Source organism: Saimiri boliviensis, chromosome 3 (genome assembly GCF_048565385.1).
Source record: "Saimiri boliviensis isolate mSaiBol1 chromosome 3, mSaiBol1.pri, whole genome shotgun sequence".
In the NCBI taxonomy this organism is placed as follows: Eukaryota; Metazoa; Chordata; class Mammalia; order Primates; family Cebidae; genus Saimiri; species Saimiri boliviensis.
Genome location: NC_133451.1, coordinates 23,850,428 through 23,877,802, shown reverse-complemented (window position 1 = coordinate 23,877,802; position 27,375 = coordinate 23,850,428). Strand labels below are relative to the sequence as shown.

General features: G+C 44.3%; 1 protein-coding gene across 2 annotated transcripts in view; it reads left to right on the top strand.

The window, feature by feature from the left end:
- CCDC149 (coiled-coil domain containing 149) overlaps positions 1-27,375 on the top strand; it is a 112,942-nt gene that overhangs the window by 53,993 nt on the left and 31,574 nt on the right. For both annotated transcript variants that reach the window (XM_039468503.2, XM_039468504.2), the window contains exons 4-8: positions 6,792-6,899; positions 22,229-22,345; positions 23,101-23,273; positions 24,016-24,088; positions 25,476-25,560. In XM_039468503.2, coding sequence (XP_039324437.1) covers positions 6,792-6,899; positions 22,229-22,345; positions 23,101-23,273; positions 24,016-24,088; positions 25,476-25,560 — 556 coding nt within the window. The remainder of the gene's footprint in view (positions 1-6,791; positions 6,900-22,228; positions 22,346-23,100; positions 23,274-24,015; positions 24,089-25,475; positions 25,561-27,375) is intronic.

The window sequence follows — 27,375 nt, the reverse complement described above, 5'->3', positions numbered from 1 at the left end:
CTGATTCTACCTATCTAAAAGCATGGGATGTGTTTCTATTCGGTTGTGTTGTCTTTGATTTCTTTCAGCAGTTCTTTGTAGTTTTCCTTGTAGCAGTCTTTTATCTCCTTGGTTAGGATATTTCAAAGTACTTAATTTTTTTTGCAGCTATTATAAAAGGGTTGAGTTCTTGATTTGATTCTCAGCTTGGACACTGTTGGCGTATAGCAGTGCTATTGATTAGTGTACATTGATTTTGTATCCTGAAACTTTACTGAATTCATTTATCAGATCTGGGAGCTTTTTGGAGGAGTCTTTAGGGTTTTCTAGGTATAGGATCGTATCATCGGCAAACAGCAACAGTTTGACTTCCCCCTTACCGATTTAAATACCCGTTGTTTCTTTCTCTTGTCGGATTGTTCTGTCTAGGACTTCCAGTGCTATGTTAAATAGAGATGGTGAAAGTGAGCATCCTTGTCTTGTTCCAGTTCTCAGCGGGAATGCTTTCAAGTTTTCCCTGTTCAGCATAATGTTGGCTGTGGGTTTGTCATAGATATCTATTATTATCTTAAGCTATGTCCCTTCTATGCAGATTTTGCTGAGGGCTTTAATCATAAAGGGATGCTCAAGGGGTTGCATTCTGATAAACCCATCGTAAATTGAAAACATTGAAAGTTGAAAATGTGTTGAATACACCCAACCTACTCAACATCATAGCTTAGCTTAGTCTATCCTACCTCAAACATGCTCAGAACTCTTGCATATGTTATCAGTGTATGGTTGGGCAAAATCATCTAAGACCTATTTTATAAAGTGTAATTCTTTTCCATACTGTACTGAAGGTGTAAAAACAGAATAGTTGTATGGATACTCGAAATACAGTTTCTACTGAATGCATATCTCTTTCACACCATTGTAAAGTTGAAAGAAGTCAAACCATCATTAAATCAGGGACTGTCTATATATTAAAACCTCCCATTGGTTCTTATAAGTTTAAAAAACATGTTGCATCTGTAGAATAAACCATTCTGACATATTTCGCAGCATTTATAGGGGAATTGGAACCATGGTAGAGGCAAGGGCTAGAGTTCAGGGTGCAGCAGGACTTAAAGAAAGGTTGTGAGATAGCTCCGCTCTCACAGGTGGCTAACCAACCTCACTGAGAATTTCTGCAAACAGTTAGGAAGAGGTTGGGGTGAGATCTGATGGCTCTATCAATTCCCTGGTCTTTACCTTCACAACAACTGTCAGTATTTGTAGCCATCATCCCCGTCCAGAGAGAATTCCCAGGGCCTCCCAGTTCCCACACCAGGGGCTGGCTTTGGGGAATTGCTTCTGCAGACATCATTTGTAATTGGGGATTGAGCTGTTCCTTGACAAAAAAAAAGATGTTTCGCAATGGAGAACTGTCATATCTTTTCGGCCTTGAATCTCACAGCTATGTTTCCATCAAATCTCTCTTCCCTCCCTTTCCCATCACAATTTTAATAAACTCCTAGCTAGAAAGAGTGACTTAAATATATGGATTCTACAGTGTATCCCACTATATTCAACATTCCACTATTATCAGAGCAAAAATGTCAACCTTTAATGTCGGCCCTGGCTTGATCTGAATATTTAAAGGAAGCTTCTTTTTAAACCTTTTTATGTTTTGCTATTTATGGTGCCTCCTGCCCCCAGAGATTTAGAGGAAATCATCTCTTGGTTTTGTTTTCCTTCCCTGTGAAACCCGGTCTTAGGCGGACTGCCACTTTTTCCCTGACATTTCCTTTACATAGTGCTGCTATTCTGAACTGATGGTCACAGAGTCCTTCTCCGTAACAGGGAGACAAAGCACTCTGCATAGCTGATAAATTATAAGCAGGCACCGTGTGTTAGCCTGATGGATTGTTATAGTGAATATGTGTGAGTCATGGGTGTTATTTTTGGTCAAAAGAATTGTGTGAACTTTCCTCCTCTATTTTGAGCACTTTGAAAGGGACTACTTTCTTTCTTATTTTTTTTTTTTTTTCTTTAAGCTACATGGTCAAGGAATTAGGCGCCCTATCAGAATAGTCATTTTCTAGTTTGCAAAGTTATTGTTTTGGAGTTGAGAAGGTGGAGGGACTGAATAGAAAATAATTGCATGTTGACCAGGAATCTAGCCTGTGACGTGTAAAAGAAAATTACAGTCACCTGCTTTGAAGCAGTGGTGTCACCCCCACCCCACTGAACTCCAGGGGTCAAGTTTAAAGCTGGGTAGATTTACAGGGAACTCACTCTTGAGGCATTGTGATTTTAATAAACCATTTTTTTGCAGCCAATATAGAAATGCTTGGCTTTTGGTAGATTTCTGTTAAGCCAGGCTGCAGAGTAAATAATGTTCTGTAATCACATCACTGGATGTCTAAATAAATGTTTCCTAAAGCAGCCCACCGTCTGTGCTGGCCATCACTGGAATTATTGACCGACTTTTATACTGAGTGTCTTCCTTACTCTAGTTTCCACATTTCTAGGAAAACCATTTGAGCTCGATGCTTTTTAAAGTGAGGCCCAAGCTACAACCTAATTGTTTCTGGTTCACGACAAGATAGGTACAGAAATTGAGAGTAAGTGTTCAGAAACTTTTATAGCAGTTTGACAGCGTGGGTTTATTTCTATTTAATGATCCATGCTTGGGGTTTTATCTTGTTGTCTTCTAAAATTTATCTGCCTAGTCATTCATTTTTATTAGATTTTATAAAAAGTATTGATCTATTGTGGATTGGAAAAAAAGAACTGGTCTTTCCCCACCAATAGATTGACTTGTACTGGTTTACTAACACAGTAACTACCGGTGGAGCTACTGCAGTGAAATTGTCAGTGATCGTCAGGGTCTTCCCACCCACCAGAGACTAAGGAGATACTGATTTAAAAAGGGAAAGTTAGGGAAGTTGGAGACTTTCCCCCCTGTCTTTTGTTACATTTTCATCGTTGGTCTTACAGACATTTCTCTGGGCCACTCTTTGCCATTTAGCAGAAGGCTAAATGAAGGTTTAGGTGAATTTTGCCAGACGTCCTCCAGATGGGGATGCTGAGAGTCACCTGAATGTGCAGTTGGCAGCCAACTCCCGCTGGGCTGCTCCTTCCGCCACTCCCCAGGGACAGTCACTGCTGCCCAGTGGCCTGGCCCTCCATCTGGTAGGGAGGGATTATGTTTGCTGCCAAGGGAAAGGATCAATGAGCTAATGTCTGGGGAACGTTCTGAAGTTCCATGGAGGAAAGGCAGAGGCCGCCCACACGTGACACCTTGAGCTAAGGAAGGAGAGCTGTGGATGGAAAGGGGGAACCAGGCAAAGAAAATCAAGATTTGAGTCATCTCTTGATGTCACTATAGTCCCTGGGGTCAGCCTGCTCTTGTGGCCTTCAACTATACTTTCAAATGGAAGTTTTGAGACATGATGGGGAGACGGAGAGAGGGAAGCCTATTTGCCTTTTCCCATGCCTGGGACTTTTTCTCCTCAATATCTACAAGGCTCTGTCTCTCACCTTTTTCAAGTCTTGACTTAAGGCCTTACTGAGGCCTTCTGTGGCCCTTTTCCCCAGCTCATTCTATTCCCTTTGCCTGCTTTATTTTTCTCTGCTGCATGTTATCAGCTAACACAGCTAATACAATATATTCTATTGTAATATAATGTAGTTAATGTGATGTCACCCATTCAATGCAGTTTCCAAGGGCAAGGGTTTTGTCTGTATTGTTTGCTGCTGTATCTTCAGGTCTAAAGCAGTGCCTGGCAGATGCCAGGTGCCCAATAAATACTTGCTAGAGAAATGAATGAATGAATAATCAACAGTGAAGGGGCAGGATCGCAAAGGAGTCAGCTGTGTCCAACTCGGCCTTCTCTGCATCCACACAGCTCTGTTCACTGAGTGTTGGAGTAGGAGACATGAGATGGGCATAGCTGAGGGACGTAACCCACCTTTATTGAGCGCTTACTGGATGCCAGGCACTGTGGTAGGCGTTCCATGTTCATTATTTAAAGATTAAATCACTATGTATTGCTAGCTCCATCTTACAGATGGAGAGACTCAAGAGGTTAAGAAACTCCTGCAGGGTCACCCAGCCCAGGAAGTGGCATGAGCAGAACGCAGCCTCGTCTGATTACTCCTATTAAGGAAAATTTCCAAAAGCAGTCATTTGTTCATTTATTTCTTTACTTTCCTACCCACAAAATAGGTTTTAATTTTCTTCATCCATCACCAAATTTTTGTCTTTGGAGAACAGAAATCTGGGAAAATTGGAACTTAAATATTGCAAGATGGGAGCTTTGCAAATAGAGGGCTGAAAAATTCAATGGAATTACTGAGTAATGTTCTCAAATGAATGAGTGGAGATCAGAGATTGATTAAATGATCAGAGTAATGAGGATGAATGGTGGTTTGGGTTTTTTTTTTTTTTTTCTTGAGACAGAGTCTCACTCTGTTGCCCAGGCTGGAGTTCAGTGGTGTGATCTCAGCTCAGAGCAACCTCCACCATCTGGGTTCAAGAGATTCTCCCGCCTCAGCCTCCTGAGTAGCTGGGAGTACAGGCATGTACCACCATGCCTGGCTAATTTTTGTATTTTTTAGTAGAGACAGGGTTTCACCATGTTGACTAGGCTGGTCTTGAACTTCTGACCTTAGGTGATTCACCTGCTTTGGCTTCCTGAAGTGCTGGGATTATAGCCATGAGCCACGTGGCCGGCTGGGGATGAATGTTTTTCTATGCAAGGCTCCATGCCAGGCATTGGTTTTAGTCTTGGTAATCGCTCTTATTTTTCCCAATCTCTCCTAGGAAGAGTGCAGCCTCCACACTCAGCTTATTGCCTCTTATTTTAAAAATAGTTATGGAGCATCTACTAGGTGCTTGGGAGAGGTCAGTAGAGACAACGAAGTTCCTTGCCCTTCATGGAACTTAAGTTTTAGTAAGAAGAGGGATACAGGAAGTCCACAGTAAGCAATGAACCATGAAGTAAATGATATAGCATATTAACAGATGGCAAGTGCTCCAGAATCAAAGAAACGGTAGCTCGGGGGAAGGTTTCAGTATTAAATCGATCGGTCAAGATGGACTCTGTTGAGATGGTGACCTTTGAGCAAAGACTGAAAGAGGTGAGGAAGTGAACCAAGAGGCTCTCTGGATGGAGAACGTTCCCAGCAGAGGGAACAGGGCCCTGGCACTGAGCTAGGATCATGCCTGGTCGGTGCGGGGGACCACAGGGAGGGGAGCATGAGGTGGGGAGATTGGTAGGTGTAAGTGAGACAACAGGGTATCCCAGCAAGCGAGATACGGGTGGTGAGCCAACATGGAATCGTCATCTTTTCCTTTCATTCTCTTTTTAATACTCACCATAGTTGCATATTCCTCCAAGTATTAGCAATGAAGTCTTTGGACGTGTAGCCATTCCAGTCGGGCTTGTTCCCTGACCTCTCTGGATTTGGGTTGCTGCAGCTGTAGCAGGAGGGGATCCTTTACTATTAAGATCATCTTTAATATCCCTTGTTTGACTCTCCCTGAATGCTTTTCCCTTCCTGAGGGCCTGTTGGATTCCTTACTTGTTTCCCTCTCTCCTTTCTTCCTTCATTTATTCATCATGAGCTCTTAAAACACTCTTCTGTACCCAAGCACTGTCTGGAGCAGTGCACGTGGAAGCAGAGGAAGTAGAAAGCAGAATCTCTGCCTTTCAATAACTTGCAGTCTTTTCTTGCTAAAGTTCAATAAGAAGGTGATAAGTCAGGTGAGAATTAGGGCAAGTCCAATAGCAAAATAAGAATAGTACAGGAGAACAAGAAGCCATTCGAGCGAGGAGGAATGTGAGTGAAAGGCTGGAGTGGGTAGCTACATTGGCGGGGCAGTCAGAAATTCCAGGTTCAGGGAATGTGGGAAAGGGGCCAGGATACGGCCAAAGGTGTCTGCATGCTCTGGGGAAAGGGGCAATGAGGCTGTGATACGGAGCCACACCAAAAGGGGAGGCAGGCCAATGGACCAGCCATGGAGACCCAAGAGACCTGGATCCCGACAGGAGGCAAATCTTAAGAAAAGGATGATGCCGTGAAGATGGGAACAGAGAGCGATTGTCCTGGATATTTAGTACTGTGTGAGGTAGAATAAGGAAATAAAGAAGGGAAAACCAGCCCAGAAAACTGTTGCATTTCTTCCGGATCCTGATTTTGAAAATTCTTGCTTGTCACCGACCTCTTTTCTGGCTCCCCCTAGAAATGTAATCAAAATTTTGGACATTGGGTTCACATACAAAAGCTTATGAGGCAACATATATTTGAAGAAAAAAGAAGCTATCTAAACAAGAAAATGAAGCTTTCTTTTTATATTGTTGGCCCAATTTTTAGAATTTAGTTCTGTGTCCATTTTCAAGATTTTTAGTGATAAACTCTCAGGTTATTATTATTATTTTGAAATGGAGTCTCGCTCTGTTGCCCCGGCTGCAGTGCAGGGATGAGATTTCGGCTCACTGCAACCTCTGCCTCCTGGGCTCAAGTGATTCTCCTGCCTCAGCCTCACATTTTTTTTAAGGCAAATAAGACTGACTCTTCCATTGCTTGTTCAAGTACCTTCTGTGAGCCATTCTGGAAACAAAGAATATCCCCACACTGAGGTTCACGGCCAACTTCCTTTTCCTCCATGCCATTGCAGTGGTGCGATTCGCACACTGTCTGGATTCATATATGCGTTTCCTCTACTGGGCTTTGTGTGGTTCCGCTGGGCTTGGATGCCAGCATCAACAGGCACGGTAAAACCCGGCATTTATCCCCGCCTCCGTTTCTGATTGTATTTCATAATGTGTTGATATTTCTAGGCTAATCTTGCACAACTACTGAGAGATTCTCAGGACCGAAACAAACATCTGGGAGAAGAAATTAAAGAACTTCAGCAAAGGCTTGGAGAAGTCCAGGGTGACAACAAGGTACTGTGAGTACTTACAGGGAAACAGCTCTGCTGCAAAACTGTGCATTACAGGTTCGTGTATTCCACAGCAGAAAAATGTCGTGCAGCATTTGTTGAAAAATTTGTTACAGATTTTTAGATTTACAATGGAAATTCGCAGTTAGCAATCTTTTTACATTCCCTTTGTGTGTGTGCGTGCCTGTATGTGTGTGTTTCTCAGTGGCTCTAAAATATTGCCACAACCCACTGTAGAAGTTTCATTACGTTCAGCTTGGTGGTGAATAGCACTGTGGTGGAGGGCGAAATAAAACCCAAATGCTATACTTTCCCCTTCCATACAAATAATGGATTTGTGGCTCAGATGATTGGAATTATTCACATTCGGTTTTGAATTTTAAGTAGTCATCCTACTAATTATGTTCACATAACCAATTTATTTTATTGCTAAATTTGGCAATTTGTATGGAACATTACTCAAAATCCACTGCTTGGTATTAATCAAACTCCCCTGTTGGCAACGTTAATTATAAAATATGAACTCATAAACTCCCAACTAAATGTGTGCACTCCCTCTCCCAGCTGAAGCTATGAACAAAAGTACAATCGAGAAAGGAAAGAAAAACTACCAAAGCTTAATTCTGTCCCCCAGAATCGTTTCCTGTTTTGCCAGGATTGATTCATTTCCAGCCCCTTGCCAGAGACGGCTTTTGCTACAGAGATGGCGTTGGAAGTTGACTCAGGAAAACTATAGTGTGTGTGTGTGTGTGTGTGTGTGTGTGTGTGTGTGTGAGTGTGTGTGTGTGTTGGAGCAGTAGTTCTTGGGAAAATGTTTTTAGATGTTACCAAATTGCTTGACAAATGATGGTGACTTTCATCATTGCTGGGAGTTGTTGCTTATTAGAAGGAGCCATTTTGAAAAACGCTTACTCTAAACAATGCATAGAATTGCCTGGGTTGTCCAGAGAACTCTTCTGTAACAAGACATCACAGAGGACCCTGCATACCGCTGGCTTGAAAGGCCTGACTTGAGGGCATATATGCATCGAATAAGCCTTCTTTACACAGCTTCTTCTCCACTTAACTAGCCTTAAATTTTTTTAACCTCTTGGATTTAACATACATTTGAAAAATTAGGCTTTACTATTCCTGGTCATGAAATAGAGGGTGGGAAAGAATGTCCAGGAAAGGTTCTAATTAACACTGGACAAGCGAATCCGGCCCCTCGTGTGGTTTTATGCATCATTAAAAGGATTTAGGCTCTGTAACCTAGGTGTTTGGTCAATTAAGGACCAACCTTAGTCACTTCCTCAAGTGATAACAACAGGGCAAGATTTTCTAGAGAATTAAACAAACTGTATGCAATAGTTTTCTTTAAGCCCATGAAAATACTGGAGAAGTTTATAAACCCATGAAATACTGAAACATATTTAAGATGTGACATTTGGATCTGTGACTCCTCTTGACCGACTGATACAGATTTTTTCTATTTCATTTTATTTTTTTTCCTGAGCTACCCCCTCCCCCAACTTTCCTAAATATGCTTCGGTCTCATCTTTTGGTCACTTTTAATCTTTTTTTTTTTTTTTTTTGCCGTTTAGGCATGAGAATTTTAGGAATTGATGTTTGCAACTGATAGTACACAGAAATAACAAAGGGAGAGCAGTCGGGCGTGGTGGTGCACGTTTATGGTCCCAGCTACTCAGGAGGCTGAGGCCCGGACAATTATCTGAGCCCAGGAGGTTGAGGCTGCAGTGAGCCATGATTATGCCAATGTAGTCTAGCAAGGGTGATGGAGTGAGATCCCATCTATTTCAAAAAGAAAAAAAGAAAGGGAGAGTCTGTGTGTGGGTTAGTGTGTGTTCGAGTGCATGCTTGTGTGTGGAACACTGAGCACAGATTGTCACAGTCTGAGCTTTGTGATCTGCGTGCTGTCTGGGTCTGGATTCCAGTACCCAGGCACATTCATCAAACTTTGTCTTCTCGCCTTAGGTTTAGAATTTAGTGACTCCTATTCATGGCCTGTGAAGAAATTTGCCTGCCAAAAGGGGTAGGGGAGGATGTTCTGTTGTTGAGCATACCTCCCCATTTCAGTGTCTGGCCTCTCTCCCTCAAAAAGAAAAAAAGGCTAACTGCCGTGAGCCCCAGAGATTCCATTTATTCTCATTTGCCTGTAAAGTTACAGGGCTGGTTTATTTTCAGGCTCGTGTGAGTCATGATCATCCTTCCCCCAACCCCCACCTGGAGGCCAGATTACTCATTCCATAATGATACCAGGCTTGCTTGAGAACCTCAGAAGCCCTTGTTCCCAGGTAGCCGTGACTGTGTGGTAGAGAGCGAGTTAACCCTTCCCTTTGTTTAAAAAATTAATTATGACACTTTCTGTTCTAACACTTCCATCACTTTCTGCATTGAGCTCTACCTCCGGGTGCACTAGGCCTCCATGATCACGGTGTGTTAGGCCCCCATAACCTGACCCCTCTTTGCTGCTGGTCACCTCATACTTGAGCTGAAGAGTATGAATTTCATCCCCTTTGCTGTGCTACACTGCCCATGGCCACAGGACCTTTGCACGTGCCATTTGCTCAATCTTGAATACTCTTCCCCTTTACTTCCCCTGCAAACGTCTGCTCGTCTCCCAGGCCATAGGTCAAATGCTGTCTTCTCCAGCTCATAGGCATCAGTCCCATGCAGCCTGCAATGCCCTGCTCTGCCCCTCTGCTCACATTTGTGTGGCACCAGCAGCCCCAAGGGTAAGCTCTCTGAGGGCCGAATTTCCAACTGTATCCTATAAATTAGTATTCTTAGTTCCTGATATATAGATATTATATCATCTCTATTGAAGGAATGGAATAGAATCAATGAATGAATGAAATGAATGAATAAAGGGAACGAGAAGAAGATCAAAAGGATTCAAGGAAGAGAAAGAGAAAAAGAAAAAAAGCATGCAAGACATAAACAGACCGATTGCCATCTGATTGTCTTCGGTACTTTGTAGAGTAAGTAGTTTAGACATTTGGAGAAAGGAGCTAGAAAAGCAAACTGTTCCACGGGGGTGGAACTAACCCCAGATACGTGCCTTTGAGAAGCTTCTGTGGAGAGGGCGGAGGGTCAGCTGCAGAGCCCTGAGGGACAAAGGATGAGTGTCCTGCTCATTGGCTGGTTCAAGTCTGTTAAATTCACAAATACTTAATCATTGTTGTTTTTGGACTCTTAACTCTGAGGCCAAACAGCAGGGCTGATGGCGTCATTTTATAAGTGACTGTTAAAGTGGAAGATATTTTATCTCCGAGTTGCCATTTTAACTGATGACCCTTATCCATATTTTGGGAAGCCCAGATTCTAGATGTTAAGTACATTTGAAAAACAAGGTGATAGGAAATTACTTGCCTTGGCTATTTTAGGGTAGACTAATTTTTCCATTTGTTCAGCTAGAGCCTTGTAACCCTACGGGCCATAAAGCATTTCCAAACAGCCTCTTGAAAGATTTGTTGCCACCCTGGCTTCCAAGCAGCTTAGCTCTCACATGGGGCAGGGGCGGGGTTCTTGTGCCAGCATGGGAGTCCTGTGATGGGGGGGCCTGTGTGATCGATTACTTCCTGCCATCTCTGTCTAGTTCCCAAGAATTTCTCAGTCTCCCAAACTGACACAAACTCCCAAGCCAAACCAGACGAGAGATGTGAAAAGGGAAACCTCCTGGATACTCTCCCTTCCTTAAAAATTACAGTTCTTAAAGATTAATGAGGAAAGAGGAGCCCTCCGGGGAAGGGAGGGCTCACGAAGCCAAGCATTACCCTGGAAAAGCTTTGCACGTTGCCCGGGGCTCTCAGCGTGTCAGTCTATGAGGAATGAGGAGAGACTCAGGCAGGGCTGGGACCACGGAGACAGCCGCCGCTCCCCGGGCCTGCCCCAGAGGTTGGCCTGCTTCCTCTTCTGGACGTTAAGTAAAAAGTAGATTCAGGGAACAGAGATGAGGAGGAAAAAAGGGGTCTCGGAGAACTTAAGGATTAGTTAAGTCAAACAGCAGAACTAGCAGAGGACATGTGAATCACAAAGACAGCAGTCCTTCCTTATCTGTGAGGGAGATTTTCCAAGACCCCCAGTGGATGCCTGAAACCTGGGTTAGTGCAGAACCCAGTTGCCATCACTCAGAGCCCATTTCTCTCATGTCTTCTATCTGCAAATGAATGCCTTTTCCATCTTCACTGAGTGCTTCCTCACCGTGGCTGTAGCTTTTGTAGTTTGAGGTGCAGCAGCAAAACTAGCACAGATTTCTCCTTTCTTCTTTACAATTTCATGGATAGAAGATTAGTTCTTACTGTAGACCTCAGCAACCTCAGCATGTGATTTTTTTTGCCTTAAGTCGAGAACTTTCACCTTTTCACTTAAAAAAAGCACTCTGTGGCTTCTCTATGTCTCTGTATGTCCAGCTTGTCAGCGTCACTGTTCTTGTGTTTGTGGTCAGTATATAGTTTTTATTTTATTTTTTTATTTTATTTTATTTTATTTTTGAGACGGAGTTTCGCTCTTGTTACCCAGGCTGGAGTGCAATGGCACGATCTCAGCTCACCGCAACCTCCGCCTCCTGGGTTCAGGCAATTCTCCTGCCTCAGCCTCCTGAGTAGCTGGGATTACAGGCATGTGCCACCATGCCCAGCTAATTTTTTGTATTTTTAGTAGAGACAGGGTTTCACCATGTTGACCAGGATGGTCTCGATCTCTTGACCTAGTGATCCACCCGCCTCGGCCTCCCAAAGTGCTGGGATTACAGGCTTGAGCCACCGCGCCCGGCCTTTATTTACTTTTTTTTTTGGAGACGGAGTTTCCGCTCGTTACCCAGGCTGGAGTGCAATGGCGCGATCTTGGCTCACCGCAACCTCCGCCTCCTGGGTTCGGGCAATTCTCCTGCCTCAGCCTCCTGAGTAGCTGGGATTACAGGCATGCACCACCATGCCCAGCTAATTTTTTGTATTTTTAGTAGAGACAGGGTTTCACCATGTTGACCAGGCTGGTCTCGATCTCTTGACCTCGTGATCCACCCGCCTCAGCCTCCCAAAGTGCTGGGATTACAGGCTTGAGCCACCGCGCCCGGCTCTTTATTTACTTTTTAAAGACAGAGTCTCTCTCTGTTGCCAGGCTGAAGTGCAGTGATGCAATCTCAGCTCACTGCATCTCCATCTCCTGGGTTCAAGTGATTCTCCTGCCTCAGCCTCCTGAGTAGCTGGGACTACAGGCATGCGCCACCACACCCAGCTAATTTTTGTATTTTTAGTAGAGACAGGGTTTCACCATGTTGGCCTGGATGGTCTCGATCTCTTGACCTCGTTATCTACCCGGCTTGGCCTCCCAAAGTGCTGAGATTACAGGTGTGAGTCACTGCGCTTGGCCAGGTTATTATTAAGTAAAATAAGGGTCCCTTGAACACAAGCCCTGCGATACCATGACAGTTGATCTGATACCCGAGATGGCTACACAGTGAGTAAGGGGTGGGTAGCGTAGATAGGAGGGACCCTGGGCAAAGGAAGGATTTGCATGTCTCCAGCGTGCCGGGGTGGGACGGACCAGGACATGAGATTTCATCATCATCCATTCAGAATGGCACACGATATAAGTCTTATGAATTTTTTATTTCTGGGATTTTTCATTTAATATTTCCAGACCACGGCTGACCGTAGGTAACTGATACCAAGAATTAGAGGGACCAGTGTACCCAGAACCATGCTCGTGAACCCAGCTCCCTGAAAGAAGAAGCCTGATGTGTAACATTTTGCCAGTGTCTGTGTGATAAATACTGGGACCATGACAAACGTCAGGTTACCAAAGTGAACTCACTTAACTTGGAAGGATTTGCACTCCAGGAAAAGACAGCTCCAGGCTGTCTCTGTGAAGTGGAGAGTATAGTGTAGCCCAGGAGCTCCATCTTTTAAAATTGTCAGGCCCACGTTTATGTTCTCATTCTGCCAGTTGTTGTCTATGGCCTTGGGCAAGTCAATTTTCTCTCCAGGCCTCAGTTTACTCATCTGTAAAATGGCAGTAATAATACCGCTCATAGAATTGTTTAATCATTTATCCACTACATCATTTATACCCCACATATCTGGGGACTTACTATATGCTAATTAAACATTCTAGCAGCTAAGGACATATCAAGGAATAAGAAAGACAAAGTACTAGCTCCCATGGTACTTACATTCTAGTTAGGGAGTAGATAATAAGAACATAAAATATATAAGTAATTTCATCAGACGGTGCTTAGTACTGAGAAGAAAAGAAAACGGGACAATGAGATTGAACAATTTAGGGATGGACATGCATGCAGTATCGTTTGTAAAAGATGCTGCATGGTGCCTAATACCCAGCAAGCACTTAACAGAAGGTAAGTGTTGCTGTTATCTTTAGCACAACATAGGCCCATATTGACTTAGAATCCCCTTGTGCAAGAATTCCACCAGAAATCTTAAGATCTGCCTCCTTATGGATCAGCTATTTCCAGTGAGCTAGATATGTGTCCCCTCCCAGCAGAGACAATGATCCTGTTGAGACACCTGGCATGTGACAGATGGATCCCCAAAAGTCGTCCCTCCTCGTCACCAGCCATGAATTTGCCAGCATCAGGCATTATTGCTTTGGTGCCAAGCTCCTGGGAACTTTCTTGCATTTTGTGGGCCCCTTGTGTCACCTAATAGGAGACACCAGAAGTGGCAACTTGGGTTCCCACTGGGGCGGATGACAGCTGGTCTTCTTGTCTGCTTTAAAGATTATGGCACTTTTGCGCAGAGAACCAGTAATATGGTGTAATGTGTTCAAAAGCAAGGAAGTTCTCGGGAGGCGGATGCTCCTTCCAGCATCATACATTTACACTTCCTGGGCCCCTGCTGGCAAATTTAAATTTAGCTGTTGTGATATTGCATAAACACAGGGTTTTGCCCTTAATAATGAGCTTATGTGACACCAGCTGAAGGTCTTTAGGTACCTCTGTTTTATCTGGCATTGGTGTTATAAAATGATGAAGACCTTCTGTGAACATACCTCAGTTGACATGGAACTTTTGGATGAATTTGGCAAGCAGACCAATTAACAAACAGCTACAAGCCAAAAAAGACCAATGACTGTGCAGGTGACAAATTAAAGTACACTTCATTAAAAAGGAGTGCTCAGCTGTGAGTGTTTGTAACAGTCCAGCATGAGAGATCAGAGAGCTCTTTGGAAGCTGTTTCACTTTATGCTTCAAAGAGAGCAGAGGGAAGTCCTAGCCTGCAAGAAAGCCGAATGAAGACGGCACTCTAATGAAAAGCTCTCACCTTGGGGCACTATAGAAATTAATCATGAGGAATTACAATGAGAGAGAAGGGCCCTTCACTGTATCCCTGCCCCCACCCCGAGCCGCGTCATGTCTTACTCTACCCAGGATCTTGATTATGAATGATAGGCGGTGCTCAGCGAGTCCAGCAAGCGGCCAGTATCGTTCAGCAGTCTCTCATGCTTTGTTCTTAAGTGAATCGGATGCACCTGGTCTTCAGATACCTTATTTGAGTCTGTCGTGGCTTACGTGAGCTCACAGTATGGGTAGACCATGTGACCGAAACAGCATGGGTTTACAGATATTCCTCCCATAGACCGGAGCATCACACTCCTTAGTGAACTGACTCTGAAAGATAGCTCTGCCCAAGACTGACTTTATCACACACCATGTCCAAATTACACACTAAAATAAAAATAAATCAGAGCGTTTTTAAAACCGCTTGATGGGACACTGCAAAGATTTTGGCTCTGGGAGCACATGTGCTGAACTATCTAACTGTAATCCAGGGGCTTCTTAACTGTGTGATCTGGGGACAGGTGGTTGACTTCTTCGTGCTTCAGTTGTTCTCATCTGTACAACGGAGATAGCAGTGGTACCTCCCTCAAGGAGGTTGGTTTGGTGCGATTCATTTCAACATGTATTTGTTGAGGACGGACCGTCTGGTCTAGGGCTAGCAGCAAACAATACCAATGAGTCCCTGCTCCCATGGGGGTTTCATTCTAGCCGGGGCAGATGGACAGTAAGCAAATAAATCATATTTCACAGACTCTGAGAGGTGCAGTTTTTCACATTTGGACATCTCTGATACAGTTGGTATTATGTAGTTATGATTGGCACTTTTATTCTTTTTAGAGGTACACAGTGTTCGCTCTTAAAGTTGATGGAGTCTTATATTTTTGAATATAATATGTCATGAGTATAGTGTGTCAGGAGGTGATAAGTGCTAAGTGGAAAACTAAAGCAGGAAGAGGGGCTAGAGAGCGAAGCCCAGGTGCGGAGGGGATGCCGTTTGGATCTGGTGGTTAGGGAAGGCTGCTGCTCATGTGACACAGAGCCTTGAAGGAAGTGTGGTGGGAGGGGTCAGATATAAGGACGAGGGATGTGAAATCCAAAGACCCTTGGAGGGGAGGGAGCTTAGGACGTCAGAGGGTTGGTGGGGAAAGGTGGGCAGTGTGCCTTTTGTGAGGATTAAATAAGGGAAGTTCTATAAAGCACTTGACACAGAGCACATTTTTTTTTTGAGACAGAGTTTCGCTCTTATTGCCCAGCCTAGAATGCAGTGGTGAAACCTTGGCTCACTGCAGCCTCCACCTCCTGGGTTCCAGCAATTCTCCCGCCTCAGTCTCCCAAGTAGCTGGGATTACAGACGCCCGCCTACACACCTGGCTAATTTTTTGTGGTTTTAGTAAAGATTGGATTTCACCACATTGGCCAGGCTGGTCGAACTCCTGACCTCAGGTAATCCACCCGCCTTGGCCTTCCAAAGTGCTGAGATTACAGGCATGAGCCACTGTGCCTGGCCAAGCATAGAGCACATTCTCTAGGGGAACTGCTGTGTGGGGATTGTTGCCACAGTTGTGAAGAGAGGGAGCACAGCATAGACTTCAGAGCCCTGAACTGCCAGGCTCAATTCCTGACTGCCATTTATAAGATTTGTGACATAGGCAAGTTCCTCTACCTCACTATGTCTCAGCTTCTCATATGCAAATAAGGATAGCAACAATACCCACTAGGGTGCTTGGTGGACTTAAATGGGTGGATGGGAATCAGCGTGTAGGACTGTGCATGGGATGGCACATGGAATCATGGAATGGTGCCTTAGTGCTAAGTGCTACCTGGCAATAAACTTCGGGCAAGGGTACTGTGGCCCACTGAGGTTTTTTTTTTTTTTTTTTTTTTTTTTTTTTTTTTTTTTTTTTTTTTTTTTGACATGGAGTCTTGCTCTGTCACCCAGGCTGGAGTGCAGTGGCGTGATGTCAGCTCACTGCATCCTCCACCTCCTGGGTTCAAGCAATTCAACTGCCTCAGCCTCCCGAGTAGCTGGGATTACAGGCACATACCACCATGCCCAGCTTAGTTTTTGTATTTTTAGTAGAGACGGGGTTTCACAGTGTTGGCCAGGCTGTCCTGGAACTGCTGACCTCAAGTGATCCACGCATCAGCCTCCCGAAGTGCTGAGATTACAAGCGCCACACCCAGCCTGGCCCGCTGATTTGTACATGGTCCCCAGTAGGCCCCAGTGCCCTCGCCTTGAAGCTTTGGGCCAGTTAACACTGGCGTCAGAGCCCTATGCCAACCTCTCAGGGGCTTCTCCACTATAAAGAGATGACAGTGTCTGCCTCTGAGAGTTGTGGGAACACTGAATGAGGGCTTCCTGTTTACTGGATCTAAGAAGCATGCCAGACACAATTGTGGAGCCCAAGGTGTTTCAGTGCATATGACAAGCGAGGTTCGTGCCATGATGGAGCTGACAGTGGGGTGGACGCAAGCAGATGAATGCAGTTATTTCTGGTAAGTATGATGAAGACAGGGAGGCAGGGCCGTGTGGGTTGAGAGGGGATGAATGCCTCTAGCGATGATGTACAGGGAAGGCTTCTCAGAGAGCGGGGATTTGATCTGACCTGAATGAGACAAAAGAAACAGCTTCTGTTCCTGTGAGTAGGCTCTTCCAAAGGCAGAGGCAGTGCAAAGGCCCAGGGGCAGACATGAGAGTGGCATGTTTAGGACAAGGGAGGGAAGCCAGCATGGCTGGAGCACAGACGTAGGGGATGGTTAGAAATGGGGTCAGAAGGCAGGTGGGATCCGGTCGTGTTGTGCCTCTTCAGCCCTGGTAGAGGCTCTGTGTGGAGCTCAGTGCCGCGACAAGCCACTGGGGGTGTCTGTCAATGGTGTAAGGAAAGCTGCTGGCACATTGCTCGCTTGGACCACATTGGGAACTGGGAGACAGCCATATACACACTAATGAGTGTGTGACTGATGATCTCCAGGATGAAAACCACTGTTTTGATTTGTTTTAAGTGACAAATTCTTTTGTTTGAAACTAGAACTGGAATGTCATATAAATCTAGGAATTTGGACTCTGGTGTACACAGTAGATGGCCCACTTGGAGCCTTTTAATCTCTCACGTCCAGTTTTATGGAAGGTATTTCCAAAAGGTCAGGGGGCATTTGGAGAGGATGTGGCGGAAACCAGCAGGAAAAGTCAAGAAATATTAGGCAGGGTCTTGTTTACGGAATTGCCCTGCACAGCGCCACTCCAGATGAATGCTTAATAAGTGCCTTTTGGTGCTGACCTCTCCCCGGTGTGCCATCTGCAGCAGTACACAAGGACTGGGGGCAGGGAAGGGCTAGCATCCACTTCCTGTTAATGATTCTTTCATCTGACCCTCCCAATAGCCCTGGTAAATTGACAGCCACTGTGTAAGAATTGTAACCATGCCAACTGTAACTGGGGATTGCACTTTGAAAGCTCGTGGAGTTCCACAGACAGTGGTCATTGCCTTGTATCTTCCCATTGTGGGAATGTGATCTCCACAGACAGAGTTGTGCAGTGCACGGCCTGGGCACCTGTACATGACTGTCCTGTCTACAAGATGGATTTTATCTTTTTTTGTTTTTTTTTTAAACAAGTCACATGTGGCCCACCAAGGTTAGAGAGCTTGCCAAGGGCACATAGCTAGGATTAGCAGAAGCTGGATCTGAACATAGATAACACCCGGAGAATAGCTGCTCCTACACCTGGCTGCCTCTCACTGTTGAGTGAAACAGATTCAGGCAAATGAAAATAGGATGAGGTAGAGAATGTTGAGGGCTGCGAGAAATGAAGGCTGAGAAGAGATCAAGGAGGGAGCAAGTCTTTCTGACTCGGGAGGCCTGGGCAGGCCTCATGGAGGACAGATTGAGCAGGTCCTTGGCAGAGTTGGGGGCAGGGCACCCAGAAGCCATTTTACCACATTGTCTTGCGGCCTTATCCCTCAGCCACATCCCCGCTGCAGCTGCGCCTCCGCAAGCTGACGACTCACACCCATAATTCATTCATAAACATTTATTTCTATCTAAATCAGCAACTGAATGCGTCTATTGGTGGCGGCGCGGGTGCCGTGCAAGGCACTGATCCACTTTGTGGGCTGGCACAGGGAGGTTGGCTGTGCAGTTTTGATGGCCCTGTTTGAGGAAATTAAGTGCCCTGAGCGGTTGCTTCATAGCCATTTTCCAAGGTGGAAAATCAACATTGTTTGCCTGCGCTACACAGATAAGGCTGACTCGGGAGCTCTGCTTTCTCCAGCTTAGAAGAAAGGTCGGGCTTCCCTAGTGGGCTTCTGTATGGGAAAACATACGTGGATGATGATGATGATGATGATGATGATGATGATTCCAATAATCATAAGAGCCCCTAACATTTAGTATTTATTTATTAGACATATTCTATGCTCCAGGGCCTGTGCTAAGTATCGACGAGAAGTCCGATCTTCTCTTACTTAGGGTTCGATTCTGAAGTCAGCATGGAAGAGGCAGAAACTCAGATGTAGCCAGAATTCCCCCCAATGGTCCCTTGAAATTGTCCAAAACTTTCAGAGTGTATGTATGCTTCAGAATAATAGTACTCTGTAAAAATAGAACAGTGTGACTTTGCATAAATGTATTACCAGTCTGTCTCTCCCGTGATTCCCCAGCAGGGATATTGAGCATAGGAACTGGAAGAATCACACAGTGTTCTGGGTTATTTCTCTCTCATCCTTTTTTTCCTCTTCTTTTTAATCACCAAACTCATCTGTATGAGGAATTGAACTCCCCTGACTTCAGTGTTCTTTTAACGCAACCCCACTCTCTCACTTCACACTTAATAGCACTTCTCCGAGACTACATTTTTACTGCTGTGTTTCTACAGAGTAGGAGACTGAGGCTCCAAGAAGTTTAGACAAGGTCCTGAGACTATACAGCTCACAGACTGTGGAGCCAGGATGCACGCCCTAGGTGGGCCAGCTCCAGTGCACACCAGCTGTCAGCTGGGAAGGCAGGAGCTTTCTCCCTGAGGCTCTGCCGTCCCCGCCGGCAGTGACTTCCTTAGACCTCCTCAGCTACCGCACGTGAGTTTCAGACCCAACTAATGAACCAGCTATTACCAACTTAGGCCTCACTTTTAATAATAAGTGTTTCAACCAGTCCAGCCCTGAGATTTAGCAGCTGATACTGTATGCACATTAAACACCAAATGATTGTTAACATATTTATTGAAGCTTAACAGGCATCCAATATATGAAAGATGACTCTCTTATATGGCTGTCAGATTTCAATAAACATGTTTAATAATTAATTGGCATTAAGGAAACATAATTGTGCGATTCTAAATTAAGCGCTTAGTGAAGCATATTGTGAATGGAAAACCACAATGTTTTATTACTTAAAGTTCAGGCGGTCAGTATGGCTTTTCATAGACCAAGAAAAATACCCTGCGTTCGAAGACATGACCTAAGCCTCCTGTTGGCCTCATACTGAAAGGCAGGAATTTTTTTGTTCCTAGACCCTTGGATCTGATAGGCGTTTGTTTCTTTGGCTTGCTGTTTGCCTTCCTGTGTATCCACTTTTGGGGATCTGATGTCCCAAGCCAAGAGTTGTGTGATGTGATACGGTTTTTGTGTATCAGCTTCCAGTGGACTTGCCAGTTTCGTTACAAACTTGTTCTGTGAAGTCACTGCAAGTGACTAGACTAGTGAATACTGAGCAGTTGCTCCTAGGAGAAATGCAAGATGAGGTTCCTGTAAGCCTCTGGTCACAACATTTTTGCCAGTTGATCAGTCATAACCTTGTTTCATGTGTGTTTCTGTTTAAAGTCACCTGATTTGACATATATGGTTAATTCATGAACAGTGAACTGAGTTCAACAGCACTGTCGTGCCTGGAGGAAGCTTTTCTTAACACACCTGTTATCTCCATTAGGTACTTACTACTTAGAGCACTAAGTACAAGCACTTCCAGTACTTCAGCACTACACATGGGGGCCACTTTAAACAGCAGTCACCAGTGCAAAGCACAAAAATGTGACAAATGTGGTGACACGCTCTAGATCCTGAAAGGGACATTTGTTTGCAATCCAAGGGCTGAAACAAGAAGGCAGAATGTGGCCTTGTTTGACCTCCGTGGGAATGTGTGTGTCAGGCAACTCTAATTTTTTGCCACTCTCTGCATGTCTGACAATGACCATGAAAGCACTGCAAATATTGATTTTGGGGTTAAAAATAAATTTCAGCAAGTAAGCAGATTCGCAAATTCAGAATCCATGGATAATGAGGATCGAGTGTAACCAGATTCCGGCAAGTGCAGCCATCTGCACATCTAAGCGTCCTGTGTCTTCTGCCTGCCTTTGCACGGTCTGTTCCACCTGCCTGGGACACTGTCCACCCAGTCCCAGTGGTGCTTTTGCTCTTGGTAGGGGCACAGTAAATATTTGTGGAGTTCAACTGCATACTTTTCAAATAAGGACCCAAAGTAAGTGTCATTTGAAAATACACTTTACTTTTCTTTAGTCATCATTTCTTTCAAAGTTCCTTGCTGTTATTTATTATTTCAATTTAGTTAATATTCTCCCTTGGCTTAAATTAACTTCCTATCTCTTACCTGCCCATAAATCCTTCAGAGACTGAAAATTAAGCCATTTTCTCGACTGGCAACGAATCCCTTAAGATTCATGCAGGAACAAGGAAGAGCATGCCCCCTGCAGGCACTCCGGCTGGGTCAGATCTGTGTGACAGTGAAAAACTGTCCCCAGCATCCCATTCATACATGAAACCCATCCACATCGTCCCTACACGGAGGTGTGGAATCAGACTTAAAACCTCCTTCGAAGAAACGTTGGAAAGCGCTGCTGCAACTTTTGAAAGTCACTCTTCAGTGGCGATCCTTGGAGTTGTGATGGGCAGGTAGGGTGCTCTGAGACCATTGGGTCTTCCTGAGCCTCTCACACCGTTTCCATTGCAGCCCCACCGAGGTTTGGAGCTGCAGGTGGAGTCTTGGCTCCAGAGTCTGGGAAAGCTATGGGTTCTGCAGGGTTCTTTTGGAAAATTATGTTTTGGAAGACTGGAATTTTACTCCTGAGGATTTTAAAACATAAATAAAGGTATACTCTGAAATTCATGCAGTGAATAAATATTTTAAAAGTTAGAAAGTAACAAGCAGATAGCAACAGTCTCACCATCACTGAAACATATACATTTTAAATATTTGAGTGCATTTGGTCATTCTCTCTCTCTCTCTCTCTCTCTCTCTCTCTCTCTCTCTCTCTGTGTGTGTGTGTGTGTGTGTGTGTGTGTGTATGAGAGAGAGAGAGAATTCTTAGTATAATTTTAGCCATACTGCATAGAAACATTAGTTTTCTTCCCCCCCCCCCACTTAACATGGCATCATAAACATGTCCTCTGCTGTTACCTAGTTCACATAATGAGCCTCATTTCAGACCGCTGCAAAGAGGCCACTTGACTGGTTGCACCGCAGTTTGCTAGGCAGTCCACTGTTGTTAGGCATTGTTTTTAGTTGGTTTTTTTTTTTTTTTTTTTTTTTTAACTCTGTAAAGAACAATGCAGTCCACTTTTTTATATTTTCCTGAAGTTAGCAGTCTGGGATTATTTTTAGCCCAGATTTTTAAAAGTAGAGTCACTGGGTCATTGGGTGGGTGGGGACATTTTTAAGGCTCTTGATAACATCACCTCACTGTTACATGTGTGGGAGTGTGCCCATCTCAGCAGACCTTCCAGCATGGGGTTATGATTTTTGAATCTTGGCTAAAAGTTAATGGGAACCCTGTAGCAGTGCTCCACCAGACTTCCGGCTTAGAGTGCCTGGGCCTTAAAGAGTGTGTGCATGTGTGCACGAAATACAATTGATATCTTTAATTTTAAAAAAAATTGATGACATTGGTAAATAATTGTTTGGCACTTTCTCCAGTATTTCTTGAAAGTGTCTTATCTTCCAAAAGTTTCTTAGTGTCCTTTGGTTTTTATTTGCATCTGTTTATTCTCTGTCCCTTTTTCTTTTTCTACCAATGGACAATGCAGCTCTTGAGGATGACGATTGCTAAACAGAGGCTTGGAGATGAAGAAATCGGCGTGCGACACTTTGCAGCCCATGAGCGTGAAGACTTGGTTCAGCAGCTAGAGAGAGCTAAGGAACAGGTTCTCACTACCATTTATTCAGAGTGGGGGATGCGTTTGCACAGCTGGACACAACACAAACAAGAGCGGACCATGCTGTGTCCCGTTTCTCAGAGTGTGGGATGCCTGGGATGCATGCTGAATGCCTTCACTTCCTCGGCACTGCCCTAGGGTCCCAAGCTGACTCGGGTTTCTGGCTTCCGGCAGGCAGGTCTGCTCCCTGACACTGGGTACCATTGTTCTGAACACGACAAGAAACCTTCCTCCTGCGCAGGATAGACAGGGAGGGAACACGTGACAGACTGGCCTTACTTTGCAAGTTTCTGCTAAAATGCTGAGCAAATGCCTTTTCGGCAAAACCTCAACAAGCGCAGAGCCCTAGTTAGGTAACAGCTAAGAGAGCCTGGGCTTCCGTTCCTTCCTCTTAGTAACTGAAGAGCAGAACAAGGTTTCTGGGTCTAGAATGGATTTAAGAAAGTGCGGATCTGTCAGACGCTGGCAGCTGCAGGGCGCCCTGAAGATGGCAAGGGTTCTGTTCTGGTTTTCCAAGCTGCTGCACCTCTCCTCTCTTAGATATAATACGCGTCTGACAGGAAGTTGTCCTCTCGCTTTGAGCTGTTACTGCATTCCAGTGTGTGGGGCTTATGGTTTCAGGGCATGCGGGTGGTATTAATAAGTTTTGTAAAAACCAGTCAACCAAGTGGGAGGCTCCATCTCCGGCAGTAAAGCCGGGGCCTGAGGAGCATCTTGAGTAAGGGCACTCCCTGTGGTTTCAGATTGAGTCTCTGGAGCATGACCTGCAGGCTTCTGTGGACGAGCTTCAGGATGTTAAGGAAGAACGGTCTTCCTACCAGGACAAAGTGGAGAGGCTCAACCAGGAGCTGAACCATATCCTGAGTGGGCACGAGAACCGCATCATTGACGTGGATGCCCTGTGCATGGAGAACAGGCGAGTGGCCAGGCCCAGGCCTGTGCGTGGGAGGAAGACTGGCTCCGTACAGGCCGCCGGCTGGGAGTCCTTTGCAGGCCTATTTACTTTGGAGAAAATTGCCTTACAAGTGAAAAGAAACCCACTCCCCCCAAAATGACGACATCAATGCCGTTTATTAGTTGTGGTATAACTAATTACGACTAACATATGGAAAAGAAAGCATGCCACACCTATACAGGGGCACGCGTTTGTCTCCCTTCTCATTCCCTACACCTTCCTTGGTAGGTGGAGAAGGGCCAGGAACCTGGGACAGTTGCTTGTTATTGCCATCAAGGAGAAAGAAAAGAATAAGAAAATAAATTGAGAAATTCCCTTAGCTGTTGCTTTTCCCTGAGGCAAATTTCAGTATGTGTGTGTCTAACTTAATGTTATGTCTGGTGTTGCCTCTTCCTGCCTCTCTTCCCCGTGGAATCATCTTAATGAGAATTATGTGAAAACCGTGTTGATATCCCTTAGGGGAGCTCTGCGAGGGCTGTTTTAAAGTGGGGTGTCTGTGATTTGGGCATGTTTGACCTTGACTGTATTCATTTAAGAAAAGGTCATGAAGACGCATGTGGCTCTCCTCTCTCGTGAGCAGGCAAGGTGTTAAGTGTAAAAGATAGCTCTTCTGGGAAGTGGGTTTTGTTTTTCCTCTTATACATCAGTGTGTGTTTTTTATTTAGCCCTCAAACACTTCCTAGTTTTATGTATTCTTTTCCAGGTACCTTCAAGAGAGATTAAAGCAACTCCATGAAGAGGTCAACCTCTTGAAATCAAACATTGCCAAATACAAGGTAGCAAAATCCTGATGACAGTGATGGTGATTCACTATTGTGCCTCCAAATGTCATTCCATTTTAATTTCCTTTTATGTACCAAAGATATTTTAGTACTTGCCTGCCCTCCCAGATAGAGTCTAATAAAAGCTTTAACTGGGGTAACCAGCAAAAATTAAAATCCCAAACAACAAACAAACCCACAGCAGCTTTTTGCAAGAGCTATTGCTGCGGCTGTTCTCCAGGCAAGGCACGGCCACCAGGATGTGCCTGGTGTAGCCTCTCCACCAGAATCTGGACATCGAATCTTGCCAACTGCACAGCTTTGGTCCATTTGCAATCAGGTTTCTGATCTGTTTTCTCTCTAACATGTTCATTCATCAGATGCTGTTTCTCTCATAATCATCCATAAGAAAAAATGGTTTCCGAGTGGTGAAAAAACAAAGAGTGGGAAGACGCAGTCTAAAGCATCATGTTCATGCCACACTGCAAGGACAGAATGTTTAAATTCTCCCCACTGTTATTTAGTCGAATTCCAGCACCATTAGTTTGATAATATCTATTTCTGCAGATGTTAGTTGTAAGTGTTATAATTAGAAAAATCTCCTGGGTTTCTCTGCCTGGAAAATAGATTGATTTCTCTTCCTGAGGGTGAAGTTTTACAGCCGTCTAGATGCTTGGAAGAACCTTATTTTCCCAGCTTTTGATATTAGCATTTGTTCTTGCAAGTCTCCGTGCTGTTCTTCCTTCCCATGCTGTGGGGGCCATGCATTATCCCATCTATCTATACGCATTCAGCCAAAGAAGAATATAGCCTTTAAGGTTGTATAATTAATACATATTTTTTTAAACGTATGGATGCATTCATTTAACAACATTTATTCAGTTCTCTGTGCCAAGCACTGGCTAGATTTACATATCAATTTTAATGTAAGTCTGTTCTAGAAATGACATGTAGGTGGCACATATGTACTTCCTTAATCTGTAGCCACAGCAGACGTTACTAATTGATCATGGCTGTCTTTCCTTCCAGAAATCACCATTGGTCCATGAAAATAAGCCTGGTCACCATCTCAAGTCTATTCAGAAGGAATTTTCATTACTAGTGACTTCACATTAGACTACATTCTTGCTTCAGATTTTATTTAACATGTATTAAGTGCTTTTTGTATACAGGGGACTGTAATTGCTATCATTCTGCCATATACCACCTTTGAAAAAATAAAAGACTACTTACCAGCCATAAAAATGATAACTCTTGGGTGTAGACTTGGAATTCTAAATATTAGCCTAGAACTTGGAGTTTGCAAGGGGATCTTGTGTGCCGATGGGAGGAGGCACCTGCTAGGTACTTTTCCATTGCTGGCTTTTCTGACAGGCTTTTTTCTATCCCAATCCTGTTTTAGAATGCTCTTGAGAGACGGAAAAACTCGAAGGGCCAGGGTAAATCCAGCAGCAGTGCTCTGACCGGAGTCCTGTCTGCAAAGCAAGGTAGGATATCGTGCTCCAGGAGAGACCACTCATGAGCGCACCACAGCTGTGACGCCGCATCCCATCCAGGCTGCTGCTTTTGTGCATTGGGGAGCAAGACGATCCCTAGGAGGGTGGCTCCCCGACTTGCACATGCATCGGAGCTGCAGGGAGGGCCTGTTAAAACACAGATGACTGGTTCCACCCCAGAGTTTCTGATTCATAGGTGTGGGATGTGACCCGAGAATATGTATTTTTAAAAAGTTCCCAGGCGATGCTGACACTGGTTCAGGGACTCCACTTTGGGAACCACTGCATTCAAGGTTTTTCTAATGACTAGACCCCATTTAGGCATATTCCCCTAGACTGTGCTCTCTTTTCCAGAATGTTCTTCCTTTCCTAATCACCAACTCAGTGTCTCCAAGGATGTGTTTCAACCTCCTTGAATTGCTTCTTTTTTTCCCGGCCTCTACGATCGGAAAAGTCTCCTAGCTGCTGAAATCATTTTCTCACGTAACATGTGCCTTTTTTGAAGAAGCTTTTATTGATTGCAATTTTGTTCCTCCTTCTTGTCGATTCCAATGAAAAATAATGATCTTCTAGGAACAGTCTAGGGGAATAAATAGCAGCACACTGGCTTCTGACACTTAATATTCAGAATTCAGTGCTAAACATAAGTCTTGAGTTGAACATGCTCGGCTGGCCCACTTTTTGGTTGTTGATAGTGCAGACCAGCAGCTCTCATATGGCAGTCTTAATCAGCACTACAGTGGCTTAAAAAAAGTGCTGAGTCTCCAGCCTACATAACAACCAAGGCTCTTTTCCAAGCAACTTCTTTTTTCCACTCAACCAGAAAAGAACACCCGAAAATTGTTTTTAAAAAGAAAACTACAATACTCTATAAAAATGTGAAGTAGCCCATCTAAGTTTAGCTCTGGATACCAAATATAGCCAACCATATTTGAATGTTGATACCCAGTGTTATCATTGATGTGGGGAATGCCAGCCTCACTCAGACACGGTGGCAGAACCATAAATCTGGCACAGCCTTTCCAGAAAATCTATGATAAAAAGCATTCTGTCAACGATCTATTGGTATTGGTAAACGACGTCTATGACTCTACGGCAGCGTGCTATGAAAAGCCTTAAACTGGCCCCCTTTGAACCACCAAAAAGCAATTACAGACATGCAAATATTTTGCTACAGGACAGTTCTTCATACATTACTGATAATGAAAAATATTGGAAACATCATAAATGTCTAGTAGTAGTTAAATAATTCTATATCTGTTTTTTGTTTTGTTTTGTTTTTTGAGACACTCTCACTCTGTCACCCTGACTGGTGTATAGTGGCATGATCTTGGTTCACTGCAACCCCTGCCTCCTGGGTTCAAGCAATTCTCCTGCTTCAGCTTCCTGAGTAGCTGGGACTACAGATGCCTGCTACAACGCCCAGCTAATTTTTATATTGTTAGTAGAGACTGGGTTTCACTATGTTGGCCAGGCTGATCTCGAACTCATGACATCAGGCGATCTGCCCACCTCGGCCTCCCGGAGTGCTAGGATTATAGGCGTGAGCCACCACGCCCAGCCAAATAATTCTGTATCTACACCTGGACTACTAAAGCAGCCATCAATTTTATGTTTTAAGGGATATTAAAGATGAGTATTATTGAGTGGAAAAAGCAAGTTTCTTTTTCCATTTTTGAAGGAAAACTATTATTTGAATTTGCATGTTTGTAGAGAAGATACACAATGTGAGATTTATACTTTTTTTTTAATGTCTGGTAGCAATACCAGTGGTTGTTGTCTTTTTGTTTAACTCTTATTTTATCT